Below are 17,658 nucleotides of genomic sequence, written 5' to 3'. Positions count from 1 at the left end.
TGTGTCAAATATCTATTTGTGATAATATTCTTAGCAATAAAAAGCGATATATATATATTAGAATATATTACTGTAACAAAATAAATGTAAAAGTTTAATTTTATGTAAGTATAATGTAAAAATAAAGCACATATATATATATATATATATATATATACATATATGTATATATATATATATATATATATATATATATATATACACACATATATATGTGTATATATATATATATATATATATATATATATATATATATATATATATATATATATATATATATATACATATATATATATATATATATATATATATATAATGACCACACAAGAAAGTACACCTGGATTTATCCGGTTACATTTTCCTCTACCTAACGAGCAATATAAGCAGCCACTTAGGGCTGAGGAAAGCTGCATTTCTCACCTGCGGCGTCACTGAACGTAGATAAAATGCAAAAAAAGACATCCCACATGAATGAACAAAAAAACAAAAAATAAATTATATTATTTTAGAAGCATTTACTGACTGAGTGTGAGTGGATGGAAATTAAAACGGGATAGTTAAAACACTGTGATAACTGTAATTCTGTAAATGTTACTATAAAACATATACAATAAAAAAAAAAACGAAAAAAGTGTTTACTTTTTGACAAATGTTATGACAATGACTTGCAGAATAAGTGTTTTCAACTGTGGGAAATAATGCCTTTTATGAAAAGTTCATGGTACACACGGGACACTGTGGATGCCTGCACAACTTTGGAAATTAACAGCGATAACATATTCAGGTGTGGGTTGTCCCCTAAGTTAACACTTCACGGTCAATTTATATATTGTTATCCCATGACTTTTGGCATGTTTGTGTATTACTGTATTAATCTTTTGAAAAGGTTTGGTCCTCTTCTAATAAAATAATAGTGCTCACTGGCTGAACTGAACCAAACCAAATGACAACAATTTTCCAATGTGGGAAGAATTCAAAGTCTTTTGTTGTTTATTTATTTCTTTATTTATTTGATGGTCTATTTTCCCCAACAACAAAGCACTCACAGCACAAAGAAAGATATTTTACAAGATAGAAAAAAATGTTTTATTACAAAGCAACATGATTGTCCATAGCTTGAAGAACATATTGAAGAAATTATATTACATAGATTTTTATATAAAAAAAAAGGGCTGAAGACTGAAGGCCACATGGAAAACACTGCATTACGATTGAGGTTTGTCTAGTTCCCACTGAAATGGGAAAACGCATGTCAGTGTGTGTGCCTGTGTGTGTAAAAGATAATTATGCACTTTTGGAGAGTTGGACATGTTATTAAGGAATCTATCCTGAGAAGAACTGACCTGTAAACCTCTGTAGCCTGTCTTCAGTCTTCCCAGAGAAAATCTTTCATAAAGACTAGCTTAACATAGATGGAAAGAGATACACATAGAAAAAGATTTTGTAGCGCTGCTGCATACATTATTTAAGTACATACACTGTTAAAAAAAGAATCACTTTATAGGACGTTTTATGCTGATGAATACTGAGTATTAATTCTACAGGGCAATAAATCAAACAGAAATTCACAGAGGTAAAAGTATGCACAAGAAAGAAAGGCCAAACAAATTCTACACGGCTATCTAGAAACAATACAATCTCATATTACAAGAAAATGGAGTGGTATGTGAGCGGACTGGCTTGTTCAGGGGAATTTAAACAGCATAAAGGTGTCCAAGTCCAAGACTTCAGAGTTAACATCTGTCTATAAACTGTGGGTCCCAACTGAGCACCATTCCTATGCTATAGCCACAATGAATTCTATTTTAAACATCATTTTTAAGAAGGGAGGCTCGCCCCAGATTTTGGTGCTTTCAGCTCTCACAATATAACCTTAAATATGAAGCTAGGGTATGCACAGAAGCAACAAGGTGTACAAGGAAGTAAGGAAGTACAGGAGTAAATACAAGATGCAGAAAACTCTGTACCACTGAAACTACAGATGCACAACGGTATTGGAAACATATCGTATTGGTAGATAATTATTTAAAACAAACGTCAGCTTTAAACTAATGTTTGAATTTATCTTGAATGTGTTATTCCACACTGATAATGTTTTAACTTGCTGGAATATTGTGGTGAAGTAGCCACCTTTTATTTGTTATACTGCATTTTTAACCTTACATAAATGAACATTATAATTCTCTATAAGTTTAATTCAGATATGTGACCATTCCTTTTTTATGACTGTTCCTCTTTCAGCACTGACAGATATGTACTAGAATAAATCATATATTGGTACAAGCTCAATCCTTTAATTATGACATATTATAACATGAATGCTACAGTGTAGATGTTGATTTTATAGTTTTTCAAGGCCTTCAATGAGACATCTTTCATATTTTTGTACAATAGGGTACATACAAGCCACATTACAGCACTGAAAAGAACAATGGCAGACAAGATCAAGAACCTGATGTTCAAATCTAGATGTTCAAATCACCTGTAAACACTGGAGGAATAAAAACAGCTTTGGCAACCCATGGAAATGTACTGTAAAAAATGAATAATGAATAATGAAGTAAACCACAACAGCTTGACAATGCATTTTAAAGTCTTTAAAATGGATTTACACCATGTGTACATGTAATAATATGCATGTAAAGGCAGGAACATCCAAACAGCATAATACAATCCATTATATGTCCAAAAGTTTCCAGACACCCCTTTGTAGTCAGTCAGCCTTTGCTAAAACAGCTTGTATACTCGCCACAGAAAAGCACTGCCAGCTCAGAAGGAATAGAACTAATAAATGAAGTGGAATTGCATTCTGTGAGTGAGTGATGGAGCTTCATTTAATACTTCTGGAATGATCTGACCTCACTAATGGCTTTGTCCTTCTTTGGCTGAATGCAATCAAATTGTCAAACATTTGTACCAACCTCTACTGTAAGACTATACTAAATTAAAGGCTGTTACTATATATGATTACTGATAAATGCAAGCAGGTGTCTACAAAGTTTTGTCCATATAGTGTGTTTATATTGTATCAAGAAACTCCCAATAAGAAGGCCCCAGTGGTGTTTTATTTTTTCCCCTTTTTTTCTCCACTTTTGCAGGCTTAAAGGTACACTAAGCACTCTGTTTCATATATATATATATATATATATATATATATATATATATATATATATATATATATATATATATATATATATTATGTTACATGTTAGTCATATAATACTTGCTTGCCTGACTTAACATAGAAAACTGGACACAAAAATAGTGGACTGGACACAATTGCCAAACTGGACACAAAAATGCAAAAAAACAAGGCTTCTAGCCTACTACACTATTAAGTAATATTCACATTTCCGATTACTTCCTCTGTCATCAGGTCTTGATGGAACAATCAGCTTAGTGTACTTTTAAGTCCTGCCTGCATGTCCACTTATAAGCAATCAATCCACCACAGATGGGACAAATGAAATACACAACTCGGATAAAAGCTTGTGTGCTGTTCTGAGCATCCTTAGTGTACCAAGCTGTTTCCTATCCTTGATACGATGAAGTAAAGCAGAGGTTCCGGATCACACAGAGCTTGCAGAATTGTTGTGCACCCCGAAGGCAGGGTGGCGAGTGTTGCCATCTGTGTGTTGAGCTGTGTATAATGCTTTGCTTCTGTATGCTCCACATAGTATTTCTGTGTTTCTGTGCAAGGGGGGGTCAGGGCTCCTGTAGCAGAAGGTGGCTGCAGTCTCTGATAGTATTATAATTTAGCTGTCTAATGATGACAGAATGTCCTCCAGCTCCATTTGGACATGTGGATCTCTCCTGATAACAGAAAGGAAGGGAGGGGGGCTGACTTACCAAATCTGACATTTGCAGCAGTTATTTACTGATGGTAAATAATATTCCTGAATGAAATGAGATAGAACGGGTAAGACAGCATGCACAGTGGAGTAACAAAATAACAAAATCAAGGTTACATTTTAATAGAGAGAGCTGGTGTGTGTGTTGATGTGTGGGTGTGTGGAGACTCACATGGGTTCCTCTCCATAGAAATTATGGAAGGACATTGCCGGCACGGTGGGATCAGGATATGGGGAAAACGTGGGTCCAGGAAGAGGAGCAGTACTGCACAAAACATAAAGCACATATATAAACAGCTAGAACTACACCTGGATTTATCTGGTTACATTTACCTCTACCTAAAGAGCAATATAAGCAGCCACTTGGGGCTGAGGAAAGCTGCTTTTCTCGCCTGACGCGTCACCGAACGTCAATAAAATACAGCCTACCTCAGCATTTCACTTTACCCATACTTGCAGATACCCTGGTAATTCCATCACCAGAAAGGTCCTGCCTCTTTCAATTGCTGCATGACATTGTGGGAGGAATTGTGGGAGAACGTTGAAAATTAACTGTGGATCTCGGGAAGCTTTGTGTTTCACCATTTTCCACCGACCCTGTATTTAACCTTTTTGCTTTGTATGTACACAAAGAAATCACTTGGTTCTCTAATCTCTCTGAACGTAGGCTGCCTTTTTTTTTTGGCTGCTGCATCATTTAAGGCTGAGAAATGCAGCCTATAAGAGATATTGTTACCTAAGAGTTACTTTAAGACCTGTTAATACCACTCAGAAACATAATTAAGACCATTTTTACAAAATGGCTACAAGCATACAACACCAATATTAAGCATATAGAATGTACAGTACACTTGCGATTCTCTGTATTTTCTGGCAAATAATATTTTAAACACAAAAAAACGGTCGATTAAGAATTAAGATTATGCAACCAGTTTTTATCAATTTTATTACATTACATTACATTACATTACATTACATTACATTACATTTGGCAGACGCTTTTGTCCAAAGCGACATACAATAATGAAGTACAAAAGTAATAGGAATTAAGATAACCCATTTTTAGATAGGGCTTAAAGGAGGTCAAAGGGAAATAAAGGGATAGAGAAGTGAAGGAGGGGAAGAAGGAAATGGGGTTAGAAGTAGTTAGTGTGTTAGAGGTGTTAGGAGAGTAAGTGCTCTTTGAAGAGCTCTGTCTTCAGGAGTTTCTTAAAGATAGCGAGAGATTCTCCTGATCTGGTAGTAGAAGGTAGTTAGTTAGAGGTGTTAGGAGAGTAAGTGTTCTTTGAAGAGCTCTGTCTTCAGGAGTTTCTTAAAGATAGTGAGAGATTTTCCTGCTCTGGTAGTGGGAGGTAGTTTGTTCCACCATTGGGGAACTCTGTATGAGAACAGTCTGGATTGCTTTGTGTGAATGTTTGGCAAAGCGAGGCGACGTTCATTGGAGGAGCGCAGCGGCCGGGAGGTAGGGTAAGCCTTCAGGAGTGATCAGTGCAGGTAGGAAGGAGCCTGTTCTGTCATCACCTTGTAGGCGATTGTAAGAGTTTTGAATTTAATGCGAGCATCAAATTTTATGTCAAATTTTATTGTAAGAGTTTTGAATTTGATGCGAGCATCAAATTTTATGTCTCTAACAGCTTAACTTATGCAATGCATGTACCTGAGTCCCCAAAGAACCATAAATAAAGGTGTTGGTTAATCTTTGTTCAGTCTGCCGTTAAATCAGTAAATGCTAACTTGTGTATAAAAATTAGAAAGTGCAAAAATACACCAAATTGTATTTACTGTCTATTAACTGAGAAATGCTTTGAAATATTTTAAACAAATCCCATCACCCCATGCATCACTCTAGCTAACAACTTGCGGTTCGTAGAACATGTTCTGAACGTTACAGTTAACGTTCTTAAAATGTTCAATGTTTCAAGTTTTCTGCAACGTTATTTGTGTTCATGTTTTAAGTTTTAGTGTCTTTAATGTTACTTTTAATGTTTCAATAATATAACGTTCTCTGTTAGCTGTGACACAGCCTTGTTATACAGTTCAGTTTTTGTGAGCAACAGGATACTGAGGACATGTCTTCATAGCACTGTCCTATCGAGGACTTGCTCTACCTCATACAATGCCACTGCACCTCCCCACTGCTCTAAAATAAAGAGGAAAATTCTCACTATTTCAGCATCAGCTGGGGTGTCATTTACTGAATCGCTGATCAGCCAATCATCTTGTCACGTTGCCAGTGCTAGAGACAACTGTGATTTGAGTGTGTTTATGTTGCTGTGGACATTTATAAATAGAAAATAGAAAAATTGAGATTTTATTGTTTTAAATTGAGGGTCATTTTACTGAAAGTCACAGAGAGAGAACATCACAATGATTTCTCTCTGTTCTGATTCTGTAGGAATAAATGTGTTTGTCGTTCCAGTTTTAGGCTGAGCAATGCTATTATATAATATCAGTAGCAGTAGCAGAAAACAAAAATACTTACATTGGGAATGGAGGGCCTGGGACTTGATCCTGTTGCCTAAACATAAAAAGGGAAGATTAAAAAAATTATATAAAGCTATTATTTATAAAAGATTTTTTAAAAATCTACAGCTATCTAACTGTAAGTTTAAATGTAATAGAAAATATTTTGTGCATGCTTTTGGGTGCTAGACACATTAATAAGAGGGTTCAATACATTGCACAGAAATAGCATGATTTATGAGTCATGTAAAAACGTTGTATCTTTACTTTGGTAATTTTTCTTTTTACAGAATTATTATTATTATTTTTTTTACATTGTGTCCAAATTTCATGTCTTTTCAAATCTCTTTTTACATTCACTTCCAACAAGTCATTTTGTAGTCAAAAGGTCTTTGCATTACAGAGATGATATGTAAGAATTTAGTTTGTGTGTGTGTGCATGTGTGTGTGTGTGTGTGTGTGTGTGTGTGAAAGAGGTATTTACAGAGGGATTTCTGGGGAGAATTCAGGCTGCGGCTGTGGCGTGCATATCTGGGTGGAATTGCTGAAACACACCAGAGAGCAGAGTCAATAACACACAAACTGTAATGTAATATACGCCACAAACCCAATCACACAAGAACACAGTAAATACAGTAAATACATTAATGTGATGTCTGCCTCAGAGCCTAATTACATCATCATGTAAATCTGATTATATGGCAGATAGAATGTCACAATTGCATGATTGGATTCTGGAGGGCTGGTTTTCAGCACAGATTGGTGATGTCCCTGACCACACACACACACACATAGTTCAAAACATCATAGATAATGGTTGAACTGGACCAGGTGTGGTTAGGCAGGAAATCACCAAAACTGCACTGGAGCACAGCTGAATTCACAGATGCAGCACTGCAGAGCCAACAGCCCACAAAATACACTTTAAATTCTCGAAATATTACATTACATTGCATTTGGCAGATGCTTTTGACCAAAGCGACTTATAAAAATGATGTACAAATTAGATATTATACTATTATTTTATAACACTCAAAGGGGTTAAACAGCTTTAGCAAACCTGGAGTTGTGTTATAAATAATCCTTTACTAATCTAAAAGCAGTCAGAAAGTGTCTACAAACTTATTAATTCACAGTGTTCTGAAATGTTTGCCTATTTACACCATTCAAAACACAGAAAATATCTATCTATCTATGAGGTGTTGAAAAATAAGAGTTGATAAATCTTTATTTATCCTTTGACCAGGCTCAACAGTTACGGTCACTGTAACGCAACAGAGGCAAAAGAAACTCTGAAAGCTCTGGAAATTTTCTCCCCCATTCCATGTAAGCAAGAAGGTGCTTTTTCTGTTCACAATAAAGATACTCTACCACCACACACACTGTGGCAGGACATTCTGATCTACTCACACTGTTCTGGAATATTCTCATTCATTTACACCATTCAACAATGTTCTCCCCATTCATATAGTCCGGGAACATTCCCATTATGTTATAGGATTTTCTCTCCCCTTCACAGTGTTCTACAACTGTGTAAACTATATTTTTCGTATTCTTTATGCTTCTGTAAAGAAAATATGCTTTTTTATATTACTTACGGTTCCACTACCATGGTGAGTTTGAATGGCAGGTATCCATCAGGGACTGGCGGAGACAGAACTGTGGAAAAACAAACAGCTACATTTACTTCCCTGTTTCATTTACTTCACTAAACAGGATTAAAGTGTGTCAGCATTCTGAAGCTCCCTTTGTACTAATTTTCCTAAAAATGATCTAAAATAATGGTGTACTACGTGTTTTTCAATGGGATCATTATTTATATACCTTCAGACATCAGAAATTCATATTTTCCCAGCATAATCACTTTTTATTACTGTCATGCATGCAACAATTTTAACAAAAACCAGGTTGACCTAGGTAGTGTATCCAAGGCTACAAGGCTACTGTTCTCACTTATTGACATTGTTCTAAAGTGATATCCTCCATTTACAGTGTTCTTAAATGTTTTCCTCATTCATACTATTAATTTAACTGTCTAATTCATCACTGTTCTAGAATGTTCTAAAACAGAACATTGCCCCATTCATACTCTTCTAGAATGTTCTCCCGTTGAAAGAATGTCATCATCACTTGCACTGTTCTGGAATGTGCCCCCATCATACTATTCTAGAATGTTCTCCCGTTTAAAGTCTTCTAGAACGTCATCACTTCCACTGTTCTGGAATGTGCCCCTATTAATACTGTTTTAGAATGTTCCCTCATTCATACTCTTTTAGAATGTTCTCCGGTTTAAAGAATGTCATCATCACTTGCACTGTTCTAGAATGTTCTCCCTTTTAAACTCTTCTAGAATTTCATCACTTGCATTGTTTTGGAATGTGCCCTCATTCATACTGTTCTAGAATTTTCCCTCATTCATTCTCTTCTAGAATGTGCTCCCATTTAAACTCTTTTAGAATGTCATCATCACTTGCACTGTTCTGAAATGTGCCCTCATTCATACTGTTCTAGAATGTTCTCCCGTTTAAAGTTTTCTAGAATGTGCAGCCCACATTCATACTGTTCTACAATATTTCCTCATTCATGCTGTTCTAGAATGTTCTCCATTCACACTGTTTTTCTGTTTTCTTCATTCATATTGTTCTAGAATGTTCTCCATTTAAACTATTCCAAAATGTTCCCCCATTTATACTCTTTTAGAATGTTTTCTTTATTCATACTGTTCTAGAATGTTCTCTATTAATATTGTTTACACACCTCAAGACACCCAGGAAGAACTTTTTAACAGGCTGGATAGTTGAATCAGGGTGTGTCCAGGACCAGGGCTAAGAACCTCTATTCTCTCCTTTTCACAATGTTTTAAAATGATGTTATGTAATATTCAAATAGCAGGCAGACTAAACAGGCAAGATTCACGGTGCAGGCTCTGATTTATCAAAAATCAGCATTTAAGATGTTTAGCCTGGGTTATCAGGAGAGGAACAGATTTTGGGAGCGAACTCTACGGAGGCAAAGGGATCTCACTCTCAAAGCGATTGAGAATTTATGGCATTGATTGCTAAATTGCTTATCTGGCTAACTACTATGTTATCTCCAGTGGCATCAGGGGGAAAAGCCACGCTTGGAGGTTTCCATCTAAGTTAATCTCAGCTGTTGCCCCTTCCAATGAAATGGCATAGTTAAATAGGGGAAATAAACACAACAGCAGCAGAAACAAGCAAGAAATGAGGAAGCAGAAACAGCACTGAAAACACACTGATGAACACACTGGGTCAGAACAGCTGCTGTGTTTCAATGTTCCATTTGTTCAACATGAACTGAGACTGCTGTTCTACCCGAGATATGACCGTGTAAACAGCAGGGTGTCATAAGGTAGCTTTAAACCCTGAGCCTAGTGTGATTAAAATGTGGGTCAGGTGAAAATTGGCCAGACTATTTGAGATAAACGTGGACATGTAAATGCTTTGTCCGCTTTTTTAAATACGTTGTCAACCTCAGAGCAATTATTGACATTAAGGGCACCTTCAAACCCTCTGTATTTGGTTACCCAAAATAGAAGGTTTAAAAAAAACTGCTGCTGTGAACCACAGTCCTTTTCAAAAATTGGCCTGACCAAAAGAGGTGGTCCCGGTCCGGATCTGGTCTGGTTTATTTGCAGTGTGACAGCAATTTTCTGGATGGTTCAGCCTCCAACCAATCAGCACAGTCAGCTCCACAATGATGATTTTCTTCCAGACTAAAATAAATCTCAGATTTTTAATCAAACTAGTTTTGTTAGTCCTGCTGTCTAGCAGAGCTTGAGTGAGTCTTATTATCTGTAACTATAAATAATGCTCTGTGCTTTTTTATTGAATGTATAGTTTCTGCATAGTTTAGCAACAATTTATTTTTATTTTAAGATGGATTTCACATAGAAATAAAGGGAGGGCAATAGTTTACATGTATATAAGGTAAACATATAATCTCCATTTTTTTTTTATTTTAATGGATGAAATGTTGACTCTATCCCAATTGTGTTCTAACCACCTAGGATACCATAGCAACTGCCAAGCAACACTCCAGATACCAGTTAAGATACCACAGCAACCACTTGGCAACAATTAAGCAGCCAATTGGTATACCCTAGCACCTGCCTAGCAAAACCCTAGGTACCACTTGGGACACCACAGGAACCAGCCAGAAAGCTCTTAGCAACACCATAACAACCAACAAGAATTCCATAGCAACCACCGGGCATATAGAGCACAATGCATTGTCATCCTCTATCTCTGCTTAAGTGGGGAGTTCCATACTAAATGCTTCATACTTGCCTGTATAAAACTTCTTAAACACGTCATCCTTTGGCATTTCTGGATACACATGACTGATGCAGTTGATGTCCCGGATACGGTCGCCAAGGCCGGAGGAGTCCAGGTCCTTTTTGGTGAAAGGCTGGATGTTCTGAATTTTCCTGCCTCCATCTGTAGAGAAAAAGACAGCAACTTCAGAAAGAGCACAACGGCGTCCAGTTTTCATTTTAAAATAGGTTTAAAGGGTAAAGAAGATATTTTGAATGCTTATTCCCAAAAAATGTAAAAAATAACATATTTTTTCTGTAAAATGACAATAATTTGTGAAAATATATAGACCATAAATAATATATGGTACATAACTCTACATTTATATAAATTTGGCAAAAAAAATCAAAACACTGTACACTATTTAAACTATTGAATACTACTTTGTTGTATATTAATACAATAGTATAGTATTTAGAATAGTATAGCATAATGTTTTAAATTATTGTACTGAACATACAATATATCTATCGATATATCTTGTCATATTTACCATTTCATCTGTATCACATGTACATTGTTGTTATCAGGCAAAAGTCTTTATTTTTGCCGCTTCTTAATTATTTTTTTACAAAATGTAAATCTGCCCATTGTTCTTCAGATTGTACTAAAATAGGAATGTATAAAGTTTTTTCTCTTTTTCTGTAAAGCTGCCATTTTGGAGATACAAAGCTGACAGCAAACATATGTATATTTAATCTGATATTGTTTTTATCTATTTATCCATTCATTCATCCATTAATTTATATATGTATTACTAATGTATTTACTTATGTATTTTGGATGCTTTTAGTATTAATGTATATCCTTCTAGGACCGGAAAATTTAAGGGGGACATCATTGCAAATTATAATTGTATTTTAATTTTAATTAAATGACACCCATGCACCAAAAACCTTACAGGCTTTCACACAACATACCCTGGAAGACCAGTCGTAGACTATATTTTCCTTTCAGTGGGAAACCTCTATTCAAATTGCTGTGTATTCCAAGGATAGGCGTAATTCTTGTCTAGGAAACCCTAGTCTGTAAAAGTCTAAATATAAATGCCTAAATATATTTATAAAATTATTTATAAAAAATAAAAAATAGTACAACAGAAATAAATAATAAAACACAAAGGAAAAGAAAGGTATTTTTAATAACACATACTCTCACTGGGCCCCACATAGGCGATGGTGATGCCTCCGATTTCCGAGTCGCTGAAGCGCAGCAGGAAAGTGCCACTTGGTCTGTTTTGTAAAATAACATGGAGGTGCTGCTTCCCAATGAAGCCAAAGATCAACCTGCAGTGAACAATAACACAGGCATTACTGGATCAGTAAATACACTGAATACATTTCACTGCTGTCATATATCACAAATCCTACAACCTCATTTAAAAAAACACCACATGTCCTTTACACTGTGTTCATTACATTTCCTGATGATCAGATTAACAGAAGCGCCTGGAAAAAGTGAAAACATTTTACTAACTTCTCTGAGGAAGTGTGACAGTATTAATTTTACAATTTTTCGATGTAGGTAAAATCTTTAAAATCCAAGGAACTCATTCTTAATATAACCAACACCCTTACCCTTCACTCCAGTAAGCCTTCAGACATTTCTTGGTCAGGTCAATCACTCCCTCAAACCACTGCCAGAAGGTGAAATTTCGTCCAGGCAGAACTTCCTGCAATAGAAAATGTCTCTATATCTCAAAAAACAGTCTTTATGGCCTCATCTGTTATATGTGTGTTCATCACATGTCAATCGTACAATAGGAACCAGATGCATTCCTTTAAAATTGTAATAAAATTATGTTTATATTTATACTTATATACAGTGAAACCCCCAGGCCCCTTTTCAGTCTTAACAATTTCTACAAAAAAAATTGTCATTTGTTTTTGTTCACAAAAATACAATTACTATTATTGCAATATTGCAGTATTATGTTATCACATTATATTATCACGTAGATTTTTGTCGTAACAGCGCTAACATTCTGTTGGGCTGCCTAGAAAAACAGCATTATTGTTAAGGAGTGTTTGGATATTAATGGCCTGAACTGAAAAGGTTTAGCTCTAATAATCTCCTAATGGTGTATAAGATATATAGTATTAAAGATGTGCCATATTATTTTGTACATATATCATTATAATTTCTGAAGTGATAAAAAAAAGCTATAATGTGATAATAGTTTTATTCGCGATAGTCATGAAAGCAGACTATTTTGCATTTGTTTTGCTATTTACTGTGTACTCTATTTTAAATTATTATTATACATTAAATTATAATATACATTACATTATAAATACATACTTTTACATTATTCATTTAGTTACATTCATACTGTTTTATAGAAAATTAGACTCTTGGTAAGTTACTGTTGTTTACAAAAGCAAAGGTTTATGGATATTTTTTTATTTATTTTTCATTTATTTTGTTGCAGTAGTATATTCTTGGAATTATTTTCCAAAAAATACTGTTATAGCATAATACCTGTGAAATTTCATGTTATATTATTATGGTTATATCCCTCGCCCCTCTACATTATACAGTAAGTGTGTTTGTGCAGAATATGACTGTGCCATGACATACAGTAAGTAACATTATAGAATATACCTTGTTAAACTGGCCCCAAGATACCGGCGTGCTGCTGAGGTCTCCTGAGACATCTTTGTCGAAGATTTTCTGAGCGAGGCAGTGTAGGTTGTATCTATCCAAACCTCGGTTGGTCTGCACCTCAGACATAAACTTACTGTTCAAAGCCTCACACATCTGGCTCCACGGAACGCGTTCCGGTACCACGAACGGGATCCTATTCTGAGGACGCCCAAGCGAAAAGACCAATTATTACAATGATGTAAACTATTATTCAAATAAATAATTTTGGCTGTATTTAATTCTAAGGCATTTAAAGTCAGTGCTACTCACAGGTTCGGAGAATGCACAGTCCCAAATGACTGTAGCCATAGCGTTGTTCTCCTGACTTCCATGTACGATTACAACCACAGGGAGCGTGATCATCTAGAATAAGAAAAAGAAAAAGTACAATTATGGCACTAAAGTATAAAATGGCACTATCACTGTGGTGCTACTCATAAGAGGCTTGGACTCGTATCTCTGTAAAGCTGCTTTGTGACAACATTTGTTGCAAAAAGCGCTACACAGAGTCATACTTACATTTTCTTACATTATCTAAGAAACTTTAGTATCAGACAAATATAACCTGAGTAAATATAAAAAAGCACTTCTTTAAATGATTCAAACCCAAATTGACGTCTAAATATGGATTGTGCTTTTTCATCAGTATGATTTCTCTCCCTGCTATTTTTTCCTAACATTTGCTACAAATAACGTAATATATCGTCCTGCTAACTGTATCATAATATACTGCTATAGTTGAATTTCGCAGAGAGCTTTAAACAGGACACTGTTTGATGCTAAGCAAATATAAAAAAGCACTTTTTAAATTATAATGTTATTTATTAAGGGGAAAAAAACAAACTGGTTACTGCCAGACCTGTAGAATCAAGGAATCACTTAAATAGAAGCTGCCTGACAACATGAAGCAGCTAAAATATCTAGAAATCAACACATTATGCTGCAATCTAAGGGAAAAAAAAAACAAAACAACACAAAAACAAAAACAGAGAAACAAAGTCATTGATCATCTATCAGTCTGGAAAAAGTTACAAAGTCATTTCTAAAGCTTTTGGGACAAATGGAGAAAACATGAAACACTAGTGAACCTTCCCAGGAGTGACCGGCTGACCAACAATATTCCAAAAGGGCATGAACAACTCATCCAGTCCAAAGTCTGATTAAGACGCTGTGGTACGATCTTAAAAAAGCAGTTCATGCGGCTGAATTAAAACAATTCTGTAAAAAATTGTGGGCAAATATTCCTCCACAGAGATGTGAAATGATAATGATGATGCCAGTTATCAGTAAAGCTTGATCGCAGTTGATGCAGCTTTTAGGTTTAGAGGCAAATACTTTTTCACACAGGGCTAGATCAGTTTGAATAGTTTTTTTTTCCCCTTTAATAAATATATATTTTTTTAAAGTGCTTTTTATATTTACTCAGTTTCTCTTTGTCTGATATTAAAGTTAGTTTGATAATCTGAAAAATAATATCAGTATCCGACATGACTGTGTGTCTTCCTGCCTCAGAACCCTGTCTGAAGAAGCAGCATGTCTCACGTTTCAGACACAGTCACAGTCTTCCTGCCTGTTTGAGAGTGTTACTGGTACCCCACCTCTGGGATAAGGAAAAGTACTGGCTCCAGAATGTTTGTCTCACAACCCAAACTGCTTTCACAAATCATACTTTGAAAGCTTATCAAGTTGGCACAGGTAAGCTGGCACACCTGACTCTCCACTGTTTGGTCTGCTGCCTCATCTTTCCTAGATTACTTACTAAACAAAGCGAGTAATCTTTTAAAGATGAAGTGAATCGTGCTTGTAGTTATGGCTTTGATCAAAAATTAGGGCCTGTCTGGTCACACCTGGATTTATTTATTTATTTATTTAATTATTTTATTTCTCATCATTTTATATGGCCAATTACTCAACCCACTCATTAGGACTCCCCTATCACAGACTCCTCCTCTTTTGGAGCTGCTGCTTATGCATCATTGCCGAGTAGCATCACAGCGCACTCGGAGGAAAGTGCAGCGACTCGGTTCTAAAACATTAGCTCACAGACGCCTTGTGCTGATTGACATCACCCTTTGAACTGATAAGGGAAAAGAGTGCCATCTACCCACCCAGAGAGAGCAAAGTCAATTGTGCTCTCAGGCCTCCGGCAGCTGATGGCAAGCTGCATGAACAGGACTCGGCAATCTCCTGATCATGATGCACATCATAAATTCGATATGGCCAATATTTGGTCCACTTAGTTTTGTAAGCATGCTAAAGAACTTTACCTTATTCTGTCGCTATCAGTTACGTGGGCAGAGTCTCTTTATAATTTATATTACTTGGTTTGTAGAATGTTAGTTATGTTAGAGTTCAGTGAGTTGCTTTGCTTTTTCAGGTGTTTTGCTGAATTTTAGCTCTTTGTTAGATTTCGAAGATTTTCCTCAGATTCCTTTTATTTCTGTTTATTAATAATAGAAATAAGGTTAATCAACTGTAAATAAATTACAGTAAATAAATTAATTCCTAGTTTAAATGTTTGTGTTCATACTTCTGCGTGATTCGCCTGCACAGCAAGCAAAGTCGAATTTCAGCACAACACCAATTCTTCACCAATCATATTCCTGTAACTGGTCTAAAAGTCTGAACCATCTAGAATAGTGTTTCTTACTGCATACAAATCAGACCATGGTTCAGTAGATTCGAACTGAGAACAATTATTTTGGTCAGACCAAACTCAACCATGGTTCACAGGCCTTTTCACACGTGCTACTTTGGTTCAGACCCAAATTTTATTTTAAATTCTGTCCTAATATGGATTGTGCTTTTCTATCAGTATGATTCTTCTCCCTATTATCTTTTCTTTTCCTTATTGCTTTACTTGTATTTACCAGGTTCTTGCCAGTATTCAGCTCTTATCATCAACACAGCTCCACTAGTTTTAGCAGAGAGCTTTAAACAGGACACTGTTTGGTGTTGCATGCTGACCACAAGGCAACCACACAACTGACACGATTTGAATATATTTGTTTTTACCTCAAAAAAAATTTCTTTTGACATGCAGCATTACAGCCTGTGCCAAGCTCCGCAGGCATATCTACAAACTCAATATGTACAACTCAACTCACCATTCCACAGCCTGTTAAAGCTCGTTTTGAAAATGATTGGCTGTGAGTGCAAATGTCAAATGCATTTTCACACAGACTGGAGAACAAAAATTCTTCCTGTGCATTCTGTGTATACTGACTGCATTAATCGAATGTTGTTTTAATCTATTTGACCCCTACATTTCCGTCAGGATCAATGAAGTATCTACTGTGTCTATTTTTATCCTTCGTCATTTCTCTCCACACTGACAACTTCTTCTAGATTTAAAGCACTGATTGCATTAGTGCTTTGTAAGTACTCTCAGTTTGGTGCAATCACACGTGTACAACCATGCATGTATTTTTGGACGAACAGTGTTCAACAATTTGATTTCAAAATTTGCCTCAATATGATACATTTTCTATATACAGTAAAAAACATAAGCATGCCTTTATATGCAGTTGGGCCTGTCGCAAAAACAAAGGAGTGAAAAGTATTATCATTCATTACTCTGTAGGTAGAAGTAAAGATACTAGGATTAAAAATACTTCTGTAAAAGCTGAAGTATCAACTCAACAGCTGTTTACTTTTTAAGTAAAAGTGTAAAAGCACTGGTTTCAAAACTAATTAAAGTGTAAAAGTAAAAAATCCTGTAAAAGTCCTATAGTGCACTAACCCCCCTATATGTTATATTAAAATGCTAATGTTGATACATTTAGGGTACACTAGGCTGTTTCCTGTTTCAGCTGCATATATGCTGATTGTAAATGAATGTATTTTAGTAGAATGTAAATATATTAAAGTTAAAGATTAGTTGGACTGGAGTTTGTCTGGAGTTTTCTTGAGTCTCTGAACGGAGCATCTTCATACTAGGATGCATATGTCTGCTATGTTCTTGCGGGAGTGTGGGGTGGGGGGGGCATGTGCAGGTGTGATGGATCACAGTATAAACCAATAGGGAGTCAGGATGGTATATGTTTATACTTCTCTACATCCAATCACAATCAGATTCACTCTATCTGGATAGAGAAATTAATCTGGATAGGGGTTTTATATTGAACGATGAGAAGCCGGTATAAAAACAAGCTGAAATGTAATAGGAGTAACGAGGCTATTTTTAAAATGTAAAGAGTAGAAAGTTCAGATAAGTGTGTGAAAATGTAAAAAGTAGAAAAAGTAGTAAAAAGTTGGCTAAAAAAGTATAGATAACCAATATTTCTACCTAAGTAACGTAAAGAAGTATTTGTACTTACATTTACTTAATGTACGATATTTTAACATGGAGGCAATAACTT

General features: G+C 35.5%; 1 protein-coding gene across 3 annotated transcripts in view; it reads right to left on the bottom strand.

Annotated features, from left to right (window-relative positions):
- Nucleotides 1-972: 972 nt before the first annotated feature.
- Nucleotides 973-17,658, bottom strand: part of stat6 (signal transducer and activator of transcription 6, interleukin-4 induced) — a 66,134-nt gene continuing 49,448 nt past the window's right edge. For 2 of the 3 annotated variants that reach the window (XM_049486511.1, XM_022676873.2), the window contains 10 exons: nt 13,568-13,660; nt 13,256-13,456; nt 12,229-12,323; nt 11,804-11,937; nt 10,625-10,774; nt 7,913-7,973; nt 6,799-6,858; nt 6,334-6,369; nt 4,024-4,116; nt 973-3,813 (listed from right to left, as the gene is read on the bottom strand). In XM_049486511.1, the coding sequence (XP_049342468.1) occupies nt 3,756-3,813; nt 4,024-4,116; nt 6,334-6,369; nt 6,799-6,858; nt 7,913-7,973; nt 10,625-10,774; nt 11,804-11,937; nt 12,229-12,323; nt 13,256-13,456; nt 13,568-13,660 (981 nt within the window). In that variant the 3' untranslated portion in view covers nt 973-3,755. Of the gene's footprint in view, nt 3,897-4,023; nt 4,117-6,333; nt 6,370-6,798; nt 6,859-7,912; nt 7,974-10,624; nt 10,775-11,803; nt 11,938-12,228; nt 12,324-13,255; nt 13,457-13,567; nt 13,661-17,658 lie in introns of all 3 variants that reach the window. The other variant, XM_049486512.1, reaches the window with a different exon arrangement.

The sequence above is a fragment of the Astyanax mexicanus genome, chromosome 13 (assembly GCF_023375975.1).
Source record: "Astyanax mexicanus isolate ESR-SI-001 chromosome 13, AstMex3_surface, whole genome shotgun sequence".
NCBI lineage: Eukaryota > Metazoa > Chordata > Actinopteri > Characiformes > Acestrorhamphidae > Astyanax > Astyanax mexicanus.
The sequence above is the reverse complement of the archived record's forward strand: the minus strand, read 5'-3'. Positions and strand labels throughout refer to the sequence as shown.